Consider the following 17,077-nt stretch of genomic DNA (forward strand, 5'->3'; position numbering starts at 1 on the left):
TTCGTTATAAGACTTGCATAGTTGCAATATAATGTTAGGTTCATTTGATTAATAATCAAAGGCATCAAAGATTGCCAATTCTTGGAAAATCAAGCTTTTGTTTGCACAATGCTCTTCCTTTCCTCAAGTGGCTACTTTCATGCCAAAGGTGAGATACTAAATAACATTGGTAGTTAGTTTCATAAAAATTTGAAGATCATGAAAAAACTACCACTAAAATTAAATGAATTTCCTCAAACCATATTAATTTTGACAATTATTAAGGCATATAGTTTTAGATGATCGATAAATTGTTACTTTATGGGATGTATAGAGGTGTGAGTGAAAATTGTGGAATATTAATTATTTTTTTGAAAAATATATATAATACGATGTATATACGATAATGTATATTTTTTTAGAATACGAAAGAGAGGCAGTGAAAATAATTATTTTTAAAAAATTAAAGTCTAAAAAATTGTAATGTGAAGCATATAATAAAGTATAGTATAATGTATCCGAACCAAAAATTGTAGAACAAATGACGTATAATAAAATAGAAAGATAAAAAAAGCATGGGTAGTAAATAATATTATTTTTGATCTTCAACTACACATATAACATATACTGCGTATATAAATAAATAATTACTTATACGTACAATTGATATTAACTCATTAAAAAAAAATACAAATTGATAAATAGAATATTAGACACAAACTAAAGGAAAATATATCTATATCTATACTTAGTATTTAAAAACTATAACCAAGAAACTAAGAAAGACACATGTCCTCATCCATTCTATTACACTTCTCTAACCATAGTGCCACATGTCATCTTACACTATTAATTTTTTTTATACCATTTTTTTTAATTCTTTCATTAAACTTATACTTAATCTTTCATATACACTTTATCTCTTCATCTTCATCTCTCCCCTTTAATTCAACCTTTTTCTATTCTCTCTTTAATTTTAGCCCTTCCACCTTCTATTTAAGCCTTTTTTCGAATAAAGTTCCATAATTCTTATTTCTTTAATCATGTTTCCGATTACATATTATACCCTATAATGACTTACTGATATTTCTTCACTTATCTCTCAATACAATTTTATATGAATAACCCGTGCATTGCACGGGTCAGAAGGCTAGTTATGAATCAATAAGGTTGAACAACCTTGATTACAAAATTAATCAATTAATCCATAACTAGTTGGCATTGAAGAATAATATATACTCCATATGTACATATATAATCGGTGGCAATATTTGTCATTGCATAATTTGAATTTAGTATTTAACTTTAATTTCCACTAGTCCTTATTACACTTAGGGCCTGTTCTCATTGACTGAACCCAGCTGAACTGAACTGAACTGAATTGAATTGAGCTGAACTGAACTGAGCTAAACTGAACTGAAATGAATATTTTATAAGAGAAGGAAATTAGGAGCTGATGAACTGAACTGAACTGAACTGAATTTCAACGTAAGAGAACAGACCCTTATTTGGGTTGTTCACTTCAGCTTAATTTTAGTTCAGTTCATTTTAATTTAGCTCCAATCAATTCAGTTCAGTTTAGCTCCTAACTTCCTTCTCTCATAAAATATTCATTTCAACTTTATTCAGTTCAGTTCAGCTCCAACCAATTCAGCTCATTTCAACTTAGTTCAGTAAATATGAACATATATGCCCTTAATATATCATAAATTATTAATAACAATCTATCACAAATTACTACTCTATATATCACAAGTTCTCTATTTAACGATCTTTATTATTACTGCCTCTTGACGATGAATATAGTCGACAAAATTCTGATTTTTCAACCTTTTCTTTTATAATTATTTTCCTTGCATATCTCTATATATCACACTGTATATTGTCTTGAGAGGCAAAGATATATCCCCTAGAACGTACAACGATTAGGTCATTCTTCTTTCTTTCTCAACTCTCAGATCAAATAGGCATTCCTTTTGTTTAATAATCATCAGTCACACACGAGCACAATTAAGGGAGATCCATGTAATTACCAGTTTTTGTGTAGAAATAGTTAACTGAATAATATCACAAACAAAATGAAGAGATAATGACGGAATATTCATGATATTGATTTTTGGTTATAAATTTCAAGAAAGACTTTTGGCCCATGTAATATACCAAATGATAATTGTAACATTAGGGAAAACAAATTACAATACAACCAATGGGTTTTATAATTTATTAATTTTCACTTACCTCTTGATGTTACAAAATTTGTGGTTAGTATAATACTACTCCCCAAAATTACTTTACAAACGATGATTCATTCTATCCACCTGATTTTTACTTAGCTAACTTATACGAAGTACATAATACAAACTTATTCAAAAGGTCGGTGATACATTGTACTCCATGTCCCTTTTAGACAAAGAAAATCTAGGTTTATAAGGAGGGAGAAGAAAGTACTCCATATCATAGATGCCAAATGCTAAGGTTTACAATTAATCGTGTAAAAAAAAAAAAAAAAAAAAAAAAGGTTTACAATTAATCCGACTGTCTTTGCCAAAATTTTCACACTAATTAAGTCATTGTAACAAAAATGGTTTCAATTTCCCCATAAAATTATTAAAGCACCGATTTTATTATTCATTTTTTTTTTATCATTGTTTTTGGCTGTTAGAAAAGCATGGAATGTCATCAAGATTCTACTAGGAAAAAAAATAAAAATAAAAAAACATTAAAAAAGAATCTCCTAAGTGTACAATGGACTAACGATGTAGGGCCTAATTAGGCTGTTTAGATTGATTGGCAATAAGGCGGCACCGGCCTTGAGTTTGGTTTATAGCCTTTTTCTCTTATTCCTTTCTTAGCTTGCTTATTTGGAGTTAATTTCAATGAATTCCTGAGTTTTCATTGAATACTTCTCTATATGCTTTGATGAATTAATCAAACATCTACAACAAATTGTCTAAGGATGAAATCATCTTACTTATCCCCACGGAAAGTTCTATGTGATCTGTGATGATTATATCTCCAGTAAGAGCGATCCATGCTTTATAGGCTAACGTGCTAAAACAGGTCAAACCCAACAAACCCCTTTATACGTTTTGTCAAATTGATAAAAAATAACTAGTGGGTCGGCCAGTCATGCACATGACGGGCTCGTGCTCATGAACAATCTATGGCCCACTAATGTGTATCTAGTGTCATGTCGCATTTGAGATAGGTTAAGCCATTTTTCGTGCCGTGTTTGACAAACCCTCATACCAGTTCGACCTAAGCTCATCTCTAATATATTTATTGCATCTTGATCCGCATGGTAAATATTTATGACTTGAATGAATCTATTGTACTTTAAAATAAAAAGGTCGACAACAAGGTCGGCTGATACAAGCAAGAACCACGAGTCTCATTCACCTTACCAAATAAAAAAAAAAAAAAATAAAAGATTGTCAATTTAATAAATAGGAGTTGAGCAAGACTCATTGTCAAAGCATACAGTATAGGAGAGGAGTATTAGTGGTAGTAAGACTTAAAAAGAGGTAGGATGGTAGTGGCTGGGATTATTTGGAAGTTAAGCTAATTGGAAAATACCGGTAAGGTTTAAATAGTGGCTGAGATTCTTTGAAAGGTAAGCAATCTCAATTTTCCATTATTTTCTAAACTTGGACAATTTTTTATGACTTGTCTCCTAAGGGAAGTACCACTAATGTTTTTAAAGTTACACCCTTTTTACTCATACTACTGGGAATTGAAGTACTGTACTACTGTAGGAGTGACCAAAAAATATTGACCCATTTACGTGTTGTTAAAGTTACTACCTATAGATACGTGAATTTTACTTTCAATATATTGTTTTATTTTTTTTTTAAATTTTTTTATTTGGATTTTTTTTTTAAGAAAATAAGGTAGTTGAATATTAGTTTAGATTCATGTTCAATTTGATTTTCACTAGTTAAGTCTGGGTTTACTGGCTACGCTTTATGAGAGTGAAAGGAAAGGATAAGGGAATCTCTACTCCTAAAGAGCTTATATTGTGATTTGATTTTTAAGTTATGATATCAAACTTCTATCATTATGCAAAGTGATTCTCATTTTTTTTCTTAGGCTAATAGATTGAGAGTAGTTTACCAAGAAAGTTGTTAACTTATTGTCACCCTATCTTATGTCAAAAATCAAAATGGCCTTCATTTTAAATGGCATGTTAAAATTGGCCCTTTATTTTCTCGAACTATCAAAAGTTGCCATTAAGAGTGGATGAAATATCCACTATTTTAGGATTATGGAGGTCAACTTATTGTACAGTTAATTTAAGTGAGGTGATTAAGTATTTTTTGCCTTAAAGTTTCCAACCATAATGTCACTAGCTTCATAGTTCTATGGATTATTGAGTATATCAGTATATGGAAAAATAAAGACCTCTAATTGAATGAAGAAACCTTAGACAGTTAGACTCATCCATATCATTCAAATTTCCCAAAAGCCACCGTAACTTCTTGTATAGGAGCTGCAAACAGGCTACGCTAAACTCAACTTTAATGATTCGATCAAAGCAAATTAAGATTTGGCATGGGCTGAGACAACACAACTAATGTCGAAGCACCCAACAACGTACTCCCACTAGGGGAGCTACTTCGTCCATTGTCGCATTGGAATCAAGAAGATACAATTTGAGGGTGACAACCTTCTTGTTATGAACATCAAATTAAGGATGACAAGCCCGTTGTTAGTCTGACTTAACACAAACGAGGTTTGCCCACTACTAGTGTATTGTATGACTGTACCACGAGCTTTGATTTCAAATTTACCATCATAACTCAATACAACACGAATTGAGTTTATGCCCGCCCCACCCCACGCACACCTCTATAGAAAATCTTGATCTAACTCAGCAACATGTATATTGTTCTCAAAGTGCTTCCCGGGACCTCACAGTTATGTAAAAGTAAATACATAACAATGACAATTTTGTAAATAATAACATTTTGACAGAGGTCATATAGTACTACTGAAACAGTATTACTACATATGATTTCAGTAGTATAAAACACTCTTAGTAGTACTTAAAAAATATCTCAGTAAAACTATTAGGACTTTCAGTAGTAAAATTTTGCTTGTGTATAACGGTAATGTATTAGGACTTCCTCATTGTTCTCATACCCAATGAACTAAATTTTCCCATAACAATTATCCAAAATACACCCTCATATTAGCATTACATGATTCCAAGGACAATGAGACATGAAACAACAAAGATGCCATCTCTATTTGTCAGCTTCAATGTATCTCCAAATCATCTATTTCAAAATATTCTCCCTTAAATCGAAACACAATCCATTTTGTTGCTTTGTTCGGTGTATAATTGGTCATTTCAATGATTTCGTGCTCAAACACCACCTGAATAATGACCTTAAAATCATGTACAAAAAAGTCTCAATAAAATTTTTCTTCTTGGTTTCAAGTGTCACAACTCTTTCCTACGAGCTCTCTTGTGTTTGGATGAGACAATTTATAACCAAGTAACTTTTATTGGCCCTGCATTTAACAAGACCCAGGTTCTCGGGGTCCAAGATTTCTAGCTCAAGTTGTAGTTCAAAGCATCATACTCGAGCCTAAGATTACGCCCACGCATAACTACCTCGCTAATGCGAGTATGGAGTACTCCGTAGTTAAATACCTCGGTAATTTGAGTATGGAGTACTCCGTAGTTGATTACACCCATTATCTCCTTCGGTTTGGGGATCAAATGTAGTGAATGTAAGAATAGAGCGAACTCTGATAATTTATTGTTATATTGTATGGGGCTAAATCAAAAGGGATAAATCATGGAAGGAAAATGGGCAAACTTTGGTAGTGGGGATGGTGATGGGGGTAGGCATGGAGCACCATTAAACATGGATGAAGCCATGAAGGGTAGATCCGTCTGTTTTAGTAAAAAAAATTACTAGTACTTCGTCCCTTAGAAAAATTGCCCAATTTTCACTTTATGTCTGGGAGTCGTGGGACAAACTCGAAGGGATAGAAAGGGTACATAACTCCAGATAATTGTAGGAGATCATTCAAAATTTGTCAAAATTGACACCTATACCACAGCACCATACCAAGAAAAGACCAACTTGAAATCTTCAAAGCCCATGAACAGTGTTATTCAAAAACACTTCAAACCCAAACTTAAGGCTCGACCAACCCAAACCCAAACCCAACCTATAAAAAATAAGTACTCCGTAGCAAGTAATTGCAACTATACAAAATCAGAACACACTATATAATGAATTAATGGGGTACAAAAATACTCTTCAAAAGTCCAAAATTCAAATGTTAAATCAACTAGGGTGAGTAGCTTAAATAACAGAGGGAAAAAATAAACCCTAAAACAAATTATTTAAAAAACAACACTAATGCATAATATAAAGACCTATACTTGACAGTTGAAAAATAACATTAAAATGTAAAACAAAATTCAGAAAATGTGTTATCTTTCGTGTGAAAATCGCCTTTGTAGGTAATCAATACAATATACAATGCGAAAACTCTCATACAAGACAAATTCAATAAGGAAGCTACCAAAACCCTTAATTCGAGCTTGATGTACGAAGGACCAACTCCTATCATAGCAAATTTTAACAAACCACCAAACAAAGTTACAAACGAAATATCATTAAATTGCAGTTACAAGCACCCAACAACAGTAACAATTCTGTTCCTTAATATCCTACAAAATCCGTAGTAACTAAGCTTAAATTCATCTCAACCAAACTAAAATTATACAAGACTTTAAAAGTTCCACCACACTGGTATGTTCCTAGAGGCAGAGAGGGGGGGGGGGGGGATTTAGGCCAACAATTTCGGAAACACGACTTAGAAGCACTTACGATGAACGATTGATGGGCCAGACTCATCATACTCACCCTTGGAGATCCACATCTGCGAAATATTGAGGATATATATTAATGTACTACCCTGAATAACTCTAATAATTTTCCTCGACAGAATCATAAAGTGCATTGAAATTGCGGTACAAGGGGGAAAGGGAGAAGGAGCAGTACCTGTTGGAATGTGCTAAGTGATGCAAGGATAGATCCTCCTATCCACACACTGTACTTTCTTTCAGGTGGAGCAACAACCTTGATCTTCATGCTATTAGGGGCAAGAGCAGTAATCTCTTTGCTCATACGATCAGCGATACCAGGGAACATAGTTGAACCACCACTGAGCACAATGTTACCGTAAAGGTCCTTCCTGATGTCGACATCACACTTCATAATGGAGTTGTAGGTTGTTTCATGGATACCAGAAGACTCCATTCCGACTAGTGAAGGCTGGAAGAGGACCTCTGGGCACCGGAATCTCTCAGCTCCAATTGTGATCACCTGACCATCAGGTAGCTCGTAGTTCTTCTCTATTACAGAGCTGCTCTTGGCCGTCTCCGCCTCCTGTTCATAATCAAGAGCAACGTAGGCTAGTTTCTCTTTAATATCACGAACAATTTCCCGTTCAGCAGATGTTGTGAACATGTAACCTCTCTCGGTAAGAATTTTCATGAGATAATCAGTAAGATCACGACCAGCAAGATCTAGACGGAGGATAGCATGAGGAAGAGCGTAACCCTCGTAGATTGGCACAGTGTGGCTCACACCATCACCAGAATCGAGTACAATACCTGTTAAGAAGAACAAAAAATTCAGGAAACAAGAAGAAAACAGAAATGAGAAGGAGAACACAGCAAAAGCAAAAAAAAAAATGCATATAGTCAGAAAGTAGGAACAATTAAACATCTGAAAGAAATTAAAAAAAATGGCAGCAGAACACCAGATGGATTTGAGACCTACAACATCTGAATTATAAATTTTAAAAGAGATCATTAGAGTAAATAGGTGGGTTTTTTTAAGACAACATGGTCCAAGTGAGGCAAGAGCCTAGAGGCTAGAAGGCTAAAAGTAAGAAAGGTTATAAATATCAGGTAAATTGCTTTGTTCACCAGGTGATGCTAAACGAGGTTGAGAAAGTTCTGAAACACAGTGACGTGCCCTTTTATCAGTTTTATACTTTTATGTCATTTCCATGAAATGAAGTTTATCAGCACAGAGGAACAAGCAGAAAAAATGGGGAACATATAATCAGGTTGGCAAGAGTTTTGACACAGAACATATTGAAAGTGGAAAATGAAACCTTTGCAACGAAAAATTTAGCATAGTGGAAATGTGGAATCACCAGATAAAGGTTACGATACAAAAAATAATGATTTGTAATTAAATCACTACCAACCTGTAGTACGACCACTGGCATAGAGTGAGAGAACGGCTTGAATGGCAACATACATAGCAGGAACATTGAATGTCTCAAACATAATCTGAGTCATCTTCTCCCTGTTAGCCTTCGGGTTCAGTGGGGCCTCAGTTAGCAAGACGGGGTGCTCTTCAGGAGCAACACGAAGTTCATTGTAGAAGGTGTGGTGCCAGATCTTTTCCATGTCATCCCAGTTGCTAACAATACCATGCTCAATTGGGTATTTCAATGTCAAAATACCTCTTTTAGACTGAGCTTCATCTCCAACATATGCATCCTTTTGGCCCATACCAACCATGACACCAGTGTGCCTGGGACGACCAACAATACTTGGGAAAACTGCTCTTGGTGCATCATCTCCAGCAAACCCAGCCTGTCAAGGAAAGTAGATTGTATTAATTCAACACTTCAAATTTCTCAAAAGACATTAAGTAAACTACATAAAGAAAGGGAAAAAATACAATATAAAATGTCACCTTAACCATTCCGGTTCCATTATCACAGACAAGGGGTTGAATATCCTCTCCGTCAGCCATCCTTCTTTATACTACACAAAAAAAGTGTAAATCAAAAGGTTAAGTGAACATCAATTCTTATTAAGAATTTGAAAATCTAGAAGTGAACAAGTGACATCAATCGTATAAAACTTGTCAGGTTGCTATCCCTTACCCCACACTGTTTTTAAACTGATCCCTAAAACTTCAGCGATCTGACGGACTGCTTCAAATGTAATCAGTAAAATGTCTTTTTGAAAAAAAATAACCCACTTATCTTTTGAAAATAACTTTAGATATGCAAATCATCCAACTTTATTAAATCATAAATGACTCGTAGACTGGATCTAAGTTCTAGTAAATTGAAATTTCAAAATTTACACCCAAGTTAAAATAAAAAAAATAATAATAAAAAAAGCATATTCATCACGAAGGAAAGTTAGACAAGTTATATGTGATGGAAACACAATGAATTTTTCAATAGTTTACTTAATCTAATAGGGACTTAGTAATCAAAAAAGTTAGGAGAAACAACTACTTTTTGATTTCACATGGTGAAAAAATCAACCTGCAACTAACTTATATTTGAACATAAGAGAATTCCCAAATCCCAATAGAGCTCAAAGCAAAGAGCATATTGTAGATGATTAAATTCTCATGCAAGGGCAACAAAATTTAGACTTCAAATCAAATTCAAGTAGCACAAATGCTTCCTCAACGTTCGCATCATCTATGATGATTAACATTTGCTATATTGCTCTTTCGTGTTAAAATTTCACATAAAAACATTATAAACCTAAACCACCACGATCGTGATGAAAATTACTTGCCTTTCTATGGTCTAGATTTAAAAGCAACACAATAAAGATAGAACAACTTTCAACAGTCAAAACAACATAAACTTTGATCAAATCAAAGAAAACCCAAACTACACACTGGCAAAATCAAGGGCCACTAATATAACTGCTACACCAACATCCGTATCCCTGAGTGGCTAGAGTTTGCACCTTCCCCACTCAGCCACCCATGAGCTTAGAAGTCCATTTCTCCTCAACTTAAAATCCATGGTTAGTGAAGGTGGCCTCTTAGCGCCTTTTGCTTAGTTTCAAGCCTTGGGCCCATTTATCTTATTATCGAGATCCAAATGGGCTAGGATTCCAGGAACATTGTTCATTAAAGCAAAAAAGGGAGATAAGACAAGGGAAAAAAAAAAAAAAAAAAAAAAAAAAGCATGGATAAGGACTTTCTGCAAATTTTTAGAGGTTCACCAGTTGTTAGTTCCTGCCAGTTTGCCCATGGGAAATAAAAACTAGTTAGGCAAAACCTATATGGATCAAGTGACTCGGGATACTTGAAATCTCATTTTGGATTAGAAGCAAACAAATTTCCACAAAATGTTAAACTTGTAAACTATTTCACATCTAAGGGTCCGATACAACGTTTATTGGAGTACAACACATTCCAATACTACTCAGAAGATCTAATTCTCCCCCTCACTCTGTTATCAAAAGTCAAGCAGTACACCACATACCATACATCATTTCACATGTCCTAATTGACCAAAAGGAGTTATTGAACCAACTCAATTAATACACATAGGACAAGAGCCAAAAGATTAAACAATCAATCCTGAAGATTCAAAACATATGACGCCGTAAAAGAAGAAACTTCATCCATTACACATAGGACTAGAGTCTAGAGCCAATAGATTAATCAATCAATCCCTTCTATTCAAAACATATGACATCGTAAAAGAAGAAACTTCAACCATTACTTCTCTCAATTTGATTTCACAAAAATTAACCACGCGATATACTTTTACAATTTTGGCTACAATGTATATATTGTTAAAAAAAAAAAAAATCACCAGTCAAAGTTATTACTAATAATCCGAGGGCGCCTTCATAATACGAAAAAGACGGCCCTTAACACTAAAATCCAACCTACCAACCAACAATCAAGCCGAAAGCTACCGGTTACAACATACAATTATATAGAACTAACAATCAAGCCGAAAGCTACCGATTACGACTTACGATTGTATAGAACCAAAGGCAGCGGCGTAACATACACATTTAGACCTCCTCAAACCCCACCATAGACAAGATTCTCTAGTTAATTCTTTGGGTGTTTTCAATAACATGCAAACTATTATTCTGATTTACTCCATCATAAATCACTCAAATAAACTACAACAAATTCCAACATACTATCTAACACTCTAACCTAAAACCCTTAACCTAAACAAAGCACAACTCTTTTTAAATTTATATAATTGATTTTAAACTATGGTTTCAATTTATATCACCAGGTTAAAAAGCATAATAATTCAAGCAAAATATAACAATAGATCGGACCAACAAAATTTCTACAAATTTAAACATTAATTCAAGCTCATGCACGAAAATCGATGAAGCAAATTCATTTCTAAAAATTATAAACGCAACAAATTCAAAATTTAAATCAACAAAAACATGTAAGTATTAAACAAGATTAAAAACAAAAACAAATTGAAATGATATGATAAAAAAGAAAAATATTCCGAAATTAGTAAAAAGATTTTACCTTTAGAGTAAGGAAGATGCCCTGCAAAATGAAGAACAGAGAGAGAAGAGAGAGAGAGTGAGAGGAGAGAGAAAGAGGAGAGAATTGGAGAGAGTGACAGCGAGATTGGCGGAATATATTGATGGTGCGCTGTCGTTTTATTCAAATGTTTTTGAATGAGAGAATAAATCCAAAGTGTATGAATTTGTGTGTGATAAAAAAATTAAATTAATATTTCAATGAATTTGTGTGTGATAAAAAAATTAAATTAATATTTCAAAAAAAAAAATTTTAAGGTTTTCATATTGGCAATTTAGGCAACCCTAATGAATGTAATAATTACTTGTATTATCATTAAATGGAGGTGTTATTGTCATAGACATAACTCACATAAGTAAGGAAAGTGTAGGTTTTTTTTTTTTTTTTTTATTATTTTTATTTTTTATCATCCAACAATTTAATGGCTTTAGTGCTTTACCTTGTAACAGGCAGATTTTAGGTTGAGATAATATAATATGTACTCCATAATACATTTTAGGAATTTAGTGAAGTCACGAATATGATTTACAAAGGGGTTAGAAGCACGGTTTAAGTTATAAAGTAGTGTGTAGTCCGGGTGTTGTTCCGAGTTGATATGTTACATAATCTTATAGTATTACAGTTTTCATGTATGTATTTATAATTTATGTACATGAATTTGACTTTTATTTTAGATTAAGTCTAAGAAAATAATATGGCTTCTACTCAAGCATTCTCATGGCCTACATTAATTATATTTAAAAAGAATAAATAAGCAAAATTATCAAATAGCAAAAATGGTATAACTCTTTATTCATTTCCTAATAGATCTAATAAGTTCAATTCTTAACATAAACAATTTTTAATTAACGTGTACTGTTCTAGTTCTTTGTCCTTAGGGACAAATCAAAAGTCCCATGGCTTACAAACTCTTCTTACTGAGTACTACATAGTTTCTTACGTGTGGATCATAGAAATAATGAATAAAGAAAATTAACCTAAACGTAAACAAAAGTACTTTATAGCTACTAAATGTGTAAAGGGTGTCTATTATCTAGGGATGACAATTTAATCCGAGTTCGATTCTTTCAATCCGATCCGATCCGGAGAAAAAAAAAATCCGATAATCCGTTTAAAATTAGTCCGAATCCGATAAAATAGATCCGAATCCGAATAGGAGGCGGATCGGACTTGGACCCTACGCTAAGTCCGACGGGGTCCGATCCGAGTCCGAATCCGAGAGTATGAGCATATGCTTTATAACTTGGAACAATTGTTTGCTTGTTTTGTTGCAAAATTTATTATGTAACTTTCTACATAATTTAAAATTTGTTATGTTTATACTTTACTTGGTATGACAATACAAGCACATATAGGTATATGTAACATTACAAAAAAAAAAAAAAAAAAAAAAAAAAAAGAAAAAAAAAAAATCGGATTATTTCGAAGGTCCATATAAACGGACTGGGTTTGGATCCGGAAATCACGAGTCGAATCGGATTCGGATCTGAGTTTAGGGTCCGTTTACTAAATGGATCGGATTCAGATTTAGCTACATCCAACCCGAATCCGATGCGTTGCCATTCCTACTATTATCTATCACTCCAATAGGGTCTGTTCATATTTACTGAAATAAACTGAACTGAACTGAACTGAACTGAACTAATTGGAGCTAAACTGAACTGAACTAAGCTGAAATGAATATTTTATGAGAGAGGAAAATTAAGAGCTGAACTGAACTGAACTGAACTGAACTGATTGGAGCTGAACCTGAACTGAACTGAAAATAAGTAAATATGAACAGGCTCATAGTCCAATGTAATAATATGATTGTTTTTTCTTCTCTTTCCAATGTGGGACAACATATTCAAGACTTCACACTCTAATACTCCTTTTTAAATTTATTGCATGATTCTTGTCCAATAATCTTACAAAAATAAACCAAGCTCAACAATAAATTGCTTCAAGAAAATATAAAGCCACTTTATGATCTAAAAGTAATTTATTTATTTATCATAGCAATATAAATCTTCCTGCCTTCTTTTCCTACAAACATCTGGAAAATTAGCTGACAAGAGCCAAAAAAATTTAGAGACTAATGTAAATCTCTCTTCTATTATATCTCTTTGAGCTCAATAGAGCTAATCCAATCACCTATTTTCCACAAAAATGTGTTTAATTTGTATATTTACATGCATAAGCAATGAATTTGAACCTAATCAATTAAATAATTAGTAGGCATCAGTAACAGGAGCTTCGAGACGAATGTAGTCATACAAAATGCCTCTCCAAGGACTAAGACCCCAAACTTGTGTCAAGAAAATGGTATTATTACCCTGCAGTAATTTGTTGCCTGGTATGGTCACATTGTAAAGCCAATATAGTCCATGGATGCCGTGCCTAGCAATCGTATTGTCGTGCCCTATTAGTCCTGTTGTGAATAACGGAGGATTTTCATGTCGATCATTAATCCTAACCTGTAATGTTGGATGCACATATGAATTAGTCACTGCATTAGGATTGCAGAATTGTTTCAGAGGATGGGATATTACAATTACAAAGACTAGCATTTGCTAGATACCTGTAACTCTGAATCAGTTGCTGATGCGAGTGATAGTCTCAAGTAATAGGTTCCAGAGGAGATGAGTTTATCGAGTTGGAATTTGATCTGCCATGTTGTTCCTTGATACGTGTTGCTTACGTTCCTGAAAGAGTTGGATCAAAGCTATTTGGTTAGGCCTTTAAAAAAAGAACGCGTCTAGTCTAGTTCCAAAATGTTGTGCATTTGATCATTAAAAGTGTACTTCAGAAAACTAATAAAAGAAGAGTACTTAGTAAATAATTTTGAGGTAATTAGAGTGGAAATAAAAGAATAAAAGATCAGATGGAGAGGAGAAAGCGAGTAGGAAACTTTACCTGGTAACTTGAGCGAAGAACCAATCTTTCTGATAGTTGCTAACATTAACAGTATAAACTAAATCTTCGTCAGGATACAAATCTGTATACCTTTGCCATAGACCATACTGTCGATACCTGTTAATAACAAGATCATCTTATATTAAACTAATCTTTGTAACAATGGATGTGCATTTTGTTTTCAAGTTTTGAACAGCAAACAAGAACAAGTAATTACAGGAAATAATCAAAATTATGAAGTGAAATGGTTTCTATAGTCCATGGAAAACTAACCTGTCACGCGTCAGATAGAGTTTATTGACAAGATTTGGATCAGGATCAGGAATAAAGAATTCTGCAGCAGAACGATCTGGTATGCCAATCTCCCACAATATAGGTCCGTCTCTTGGATGATCATACACAAGATCACCCAAATCAATAGCATGTCCTGTTTTCCAAGAAAATTTTACTTGCATAAGTTTTTAAACCATTAACTTTTGCTCATCTTTGTACATACTCCTGTGACATAAAAAAACCAATGTGAGTTCAATATCAGACCTGCTGTTATATCAACTGTGTCGTTGTATTTGTAATCTCCTATGAAGCCGGGAACCCAAGCATAGAGATTGTAGCTCCCAGGCCGTATATTTTCTATGGTGAAATGACCTTTGTCATCTGTTGTTGTCCAGAATTGATATCCCTAGAAAGAGATCATCTTAAATAATTGGTAAAAAACTCAAGTTAATGCAGCTAAGAAATTAGCGAGTTTTGTTACTATAAACATATCATGAAGTTGGAATCTTTATGTAAAAGAACTTAAGTTACCTTGCTCTCTCTTTGCCAGGATCCGACGTCTCCTGGAGCTGCAAGCCCTACATATGCTTTGTTTGCTGAAGTATTCGTTTTTAGGTACCTAGTAATACGGATTATAAAAGTACATCAATTTAAATTGACTGAATTGGAGCAGAAATTATATGTAAGAATAAAATGCATGACACAAAAACCAAAATAAAGAGTAAATTTGCACAATGAAGTGTTCACTAACCTATCATAGACTAGTAAACTACCACTAACGCTGCCACGCTGGTCAGCTGATGGGTAATCATCCGAAACTGCAAAGGTGTAAGGCCAACGCTTTGCCTCAACACTCAACTGCAATAAGTTTATAAAACATATTACTACTTCTATAGTAAAGAACTGACAATTTATTCTTCAGTTCCTATAAATTGGAATTTTGCTTGATTAGCTAACTTAAAAACCTGCTGTTTAGCATCCTCCCATAATTGCTGTGAGTCACTCTCATTTTTCGCAGAATTAGCATATACAAAAAGAGGCCCTAAAACTTTTTTCCATTGTTCTCCATCTTTAAATTCTGCCATTAGTTCTTGACCCGAGTAGTGAGTACTTAGGAGTACCTGATGTCGTACAGTACACAATCAGCAATGCACACCACTAGAAGATTATAGGCATAATTATACAGCAAGTAAACTTACTGAGAGGGAAGTCGGGCCAACATGGGATGTCAGATATTGTTTGGTCGGTCCAGCAGACCGGAACTCATTGTTAGGAATGATCTGCCAGAGTCCGGTGGGTGGATTACTGCATATCCACCCATGTACCTGGATGTCTTTGGCTTCACCCGAGTATAGGTATTTGTCATCGACCTATACATTACCAAACAAGATATATTAGTCAGAAATCTTCGCATAATTCTGATTCAGAGACAAACTATCATATAGTACAGTAGCTGTATCAAAATAAATAAGAATTTATTTACCTCCCCTTTAAACTCTGGCTCGATTGGGTTGGTAAGTAAAACAGCTTCAGGATAAGCTAAGGCCTCGCTTCTGTTAGGTGAACGATCATCAGGAAGAGGCAGTTGTCTTTGCCTGTAATCTGACATAGCCATGTAGTTAAACCTGTACACCCCATTAATCAAAATATTAGTTCAGGTATCACTTGCTACTTACTAGTACCTTAAATTTATGACAGTAAATTATGTTACATGCACTTTGGGACATGAATAATGTTACAATGCACATATCTTACCATAGTTTGTTGAGCTTAAAAGCAAGCCGAGTATTTGTCAGAGTAAAACCCGGAAAGTCTTTTGGATGCTCATAGATAGCATAAGTGTAGAACCCAGATGAACCTCGAAGCAGAACAAACCTGCATACAGATCAAATTTCCATGACTTAGCACAAAGTAGAGTATTGTACAATACTCAATTACTCGTTTTCGTACCAAAACAACTGTATCACCTTAGACATTTACAAGATCAGAAATATTCATTCATAACATAAAGGGGAGCGTTGAAATTTTATGTATGCGGTAACAAAAAAAAAAGTTACACCTATAACACAAAATGTACAAATTAAACTAGATTTTGCACAAGTTTAAGTCAATAATCTAATAAGATGAACTATCATAGTATAGAAAGTAGGACCTTTTGTCAATGTTTAAAGGGGGAAGTTTTGTTTTAAGAGATGAGTTCCATGTTCTTGTAAATGAGACCTCTACTTGTTCACTTGTCTCCACAATGACCTTAAAATCTGTTGCATCAAGCCTGCACACCCCAAACCGCAACGTTTATTTTTATTTTTTTATTATTAGCATATGAAATGTAATACAGAAAATATATTGAATTACAATGTTTGTTACATAGAAGTACACTAAAACTCGAATTTAACAACCACCTAATTAGGTGGTTCTAAGGAAGTTTTGTACCTATCCAAGTTGCCCTTTTTTCTTGTAACTCCTTCGCCTTTCCAGACTATATCCCAATACCTGTACATTTTAGTCCCGTAAGGTATATACATAATACAATTGGTACAAACTCGAAAAAAAAAGGTGTCCTAGAAGAAATACAAAATTCAGGA

At 33.8% G+C, this 17,077-nt stretch overlaps 2 protein-coding genes across 2 annotated transcripts; both read right to left on the minus strand.

The window, feature by feature from the left end:
* Positions 1-6,599: 6,599 nt before the first annotated feature.
* On the minus strand, positions 6,600-11,455 carry LOC145639346 (actin-7). The gene is made up of 5 exons (XM_081690572.1): positions 11,307-11,455; positions 8,724-8,794; positions 8,227-8,620; positions 7,008-7,621; positions 6,600-6,885 (listed from the first exon to the last, which is right to left on the minus strand). The coding sequence occupies exons 2-5, from the start codon at positions 8,781-8,783 to the stop codon at positions 6,820-6,822; spliced, it is 1,134 nt and encodes a 377-aa protein (XP_081546698.1). The 5' UTR covers positions 8,784-8,794; positions 11,307-11,455; the 3' UTR covers positions 6,600-6,819.
* A 1,823-nt stretch (positions 11,456-13,278) lies between these two features.
* Positions 13,279-16,965, minus strand: LOC145639347 (uncharacterized). Its single transcript, XM_081690573.1, has 13 exons — positions 16,926-16,965; positions 16,645-16,764; positions 16,248-16,367; positions 15,976-16,117; positions 15,692-15,862; positions 15,458-15,613; positions 15,244-15,350; positions 15,024-15,111; positions 14,757-14,898; positions 14,493-14,646; positions 14,220-14,336; positions 13,885-14,008; positions 13,279-13,780 (listed from the first exon to the last, which is right to left on the minus strand). Exons 4-13 carry the CDS (start codon positions 16,105-16,107, stop codon positions 13,535-13,537), a joined length of 1,437 nt encoding a protein of 478 aa, XP_081546699.1. The 5' UTR covers positions 16,108-16,117; positions 16,248-16,367; positions 16,645-16,764; positions 16,926-16,965; the 3' UTR covers positions 13,279-13,534.
* Between the last annotated feature and the right edge of the window lie 112 nt (positions 16,966-17,077).

The sequence above is a fragment of the Chenopodium album genome, chromosome 7 (assembly GCF_948465745.1).
Source record: "Chenopodium album chromosome 7, dcCheAlbu1.1, whole genome shotgun sequence".
Taxonomy (NCBI): domain Eukaryota; kingdom Viridiplantae; phylum Streptophyta; class Magnoliopsida; order Caryophyllales; family Amaranthaceae; genus Chenopodium; species Chenopodium album.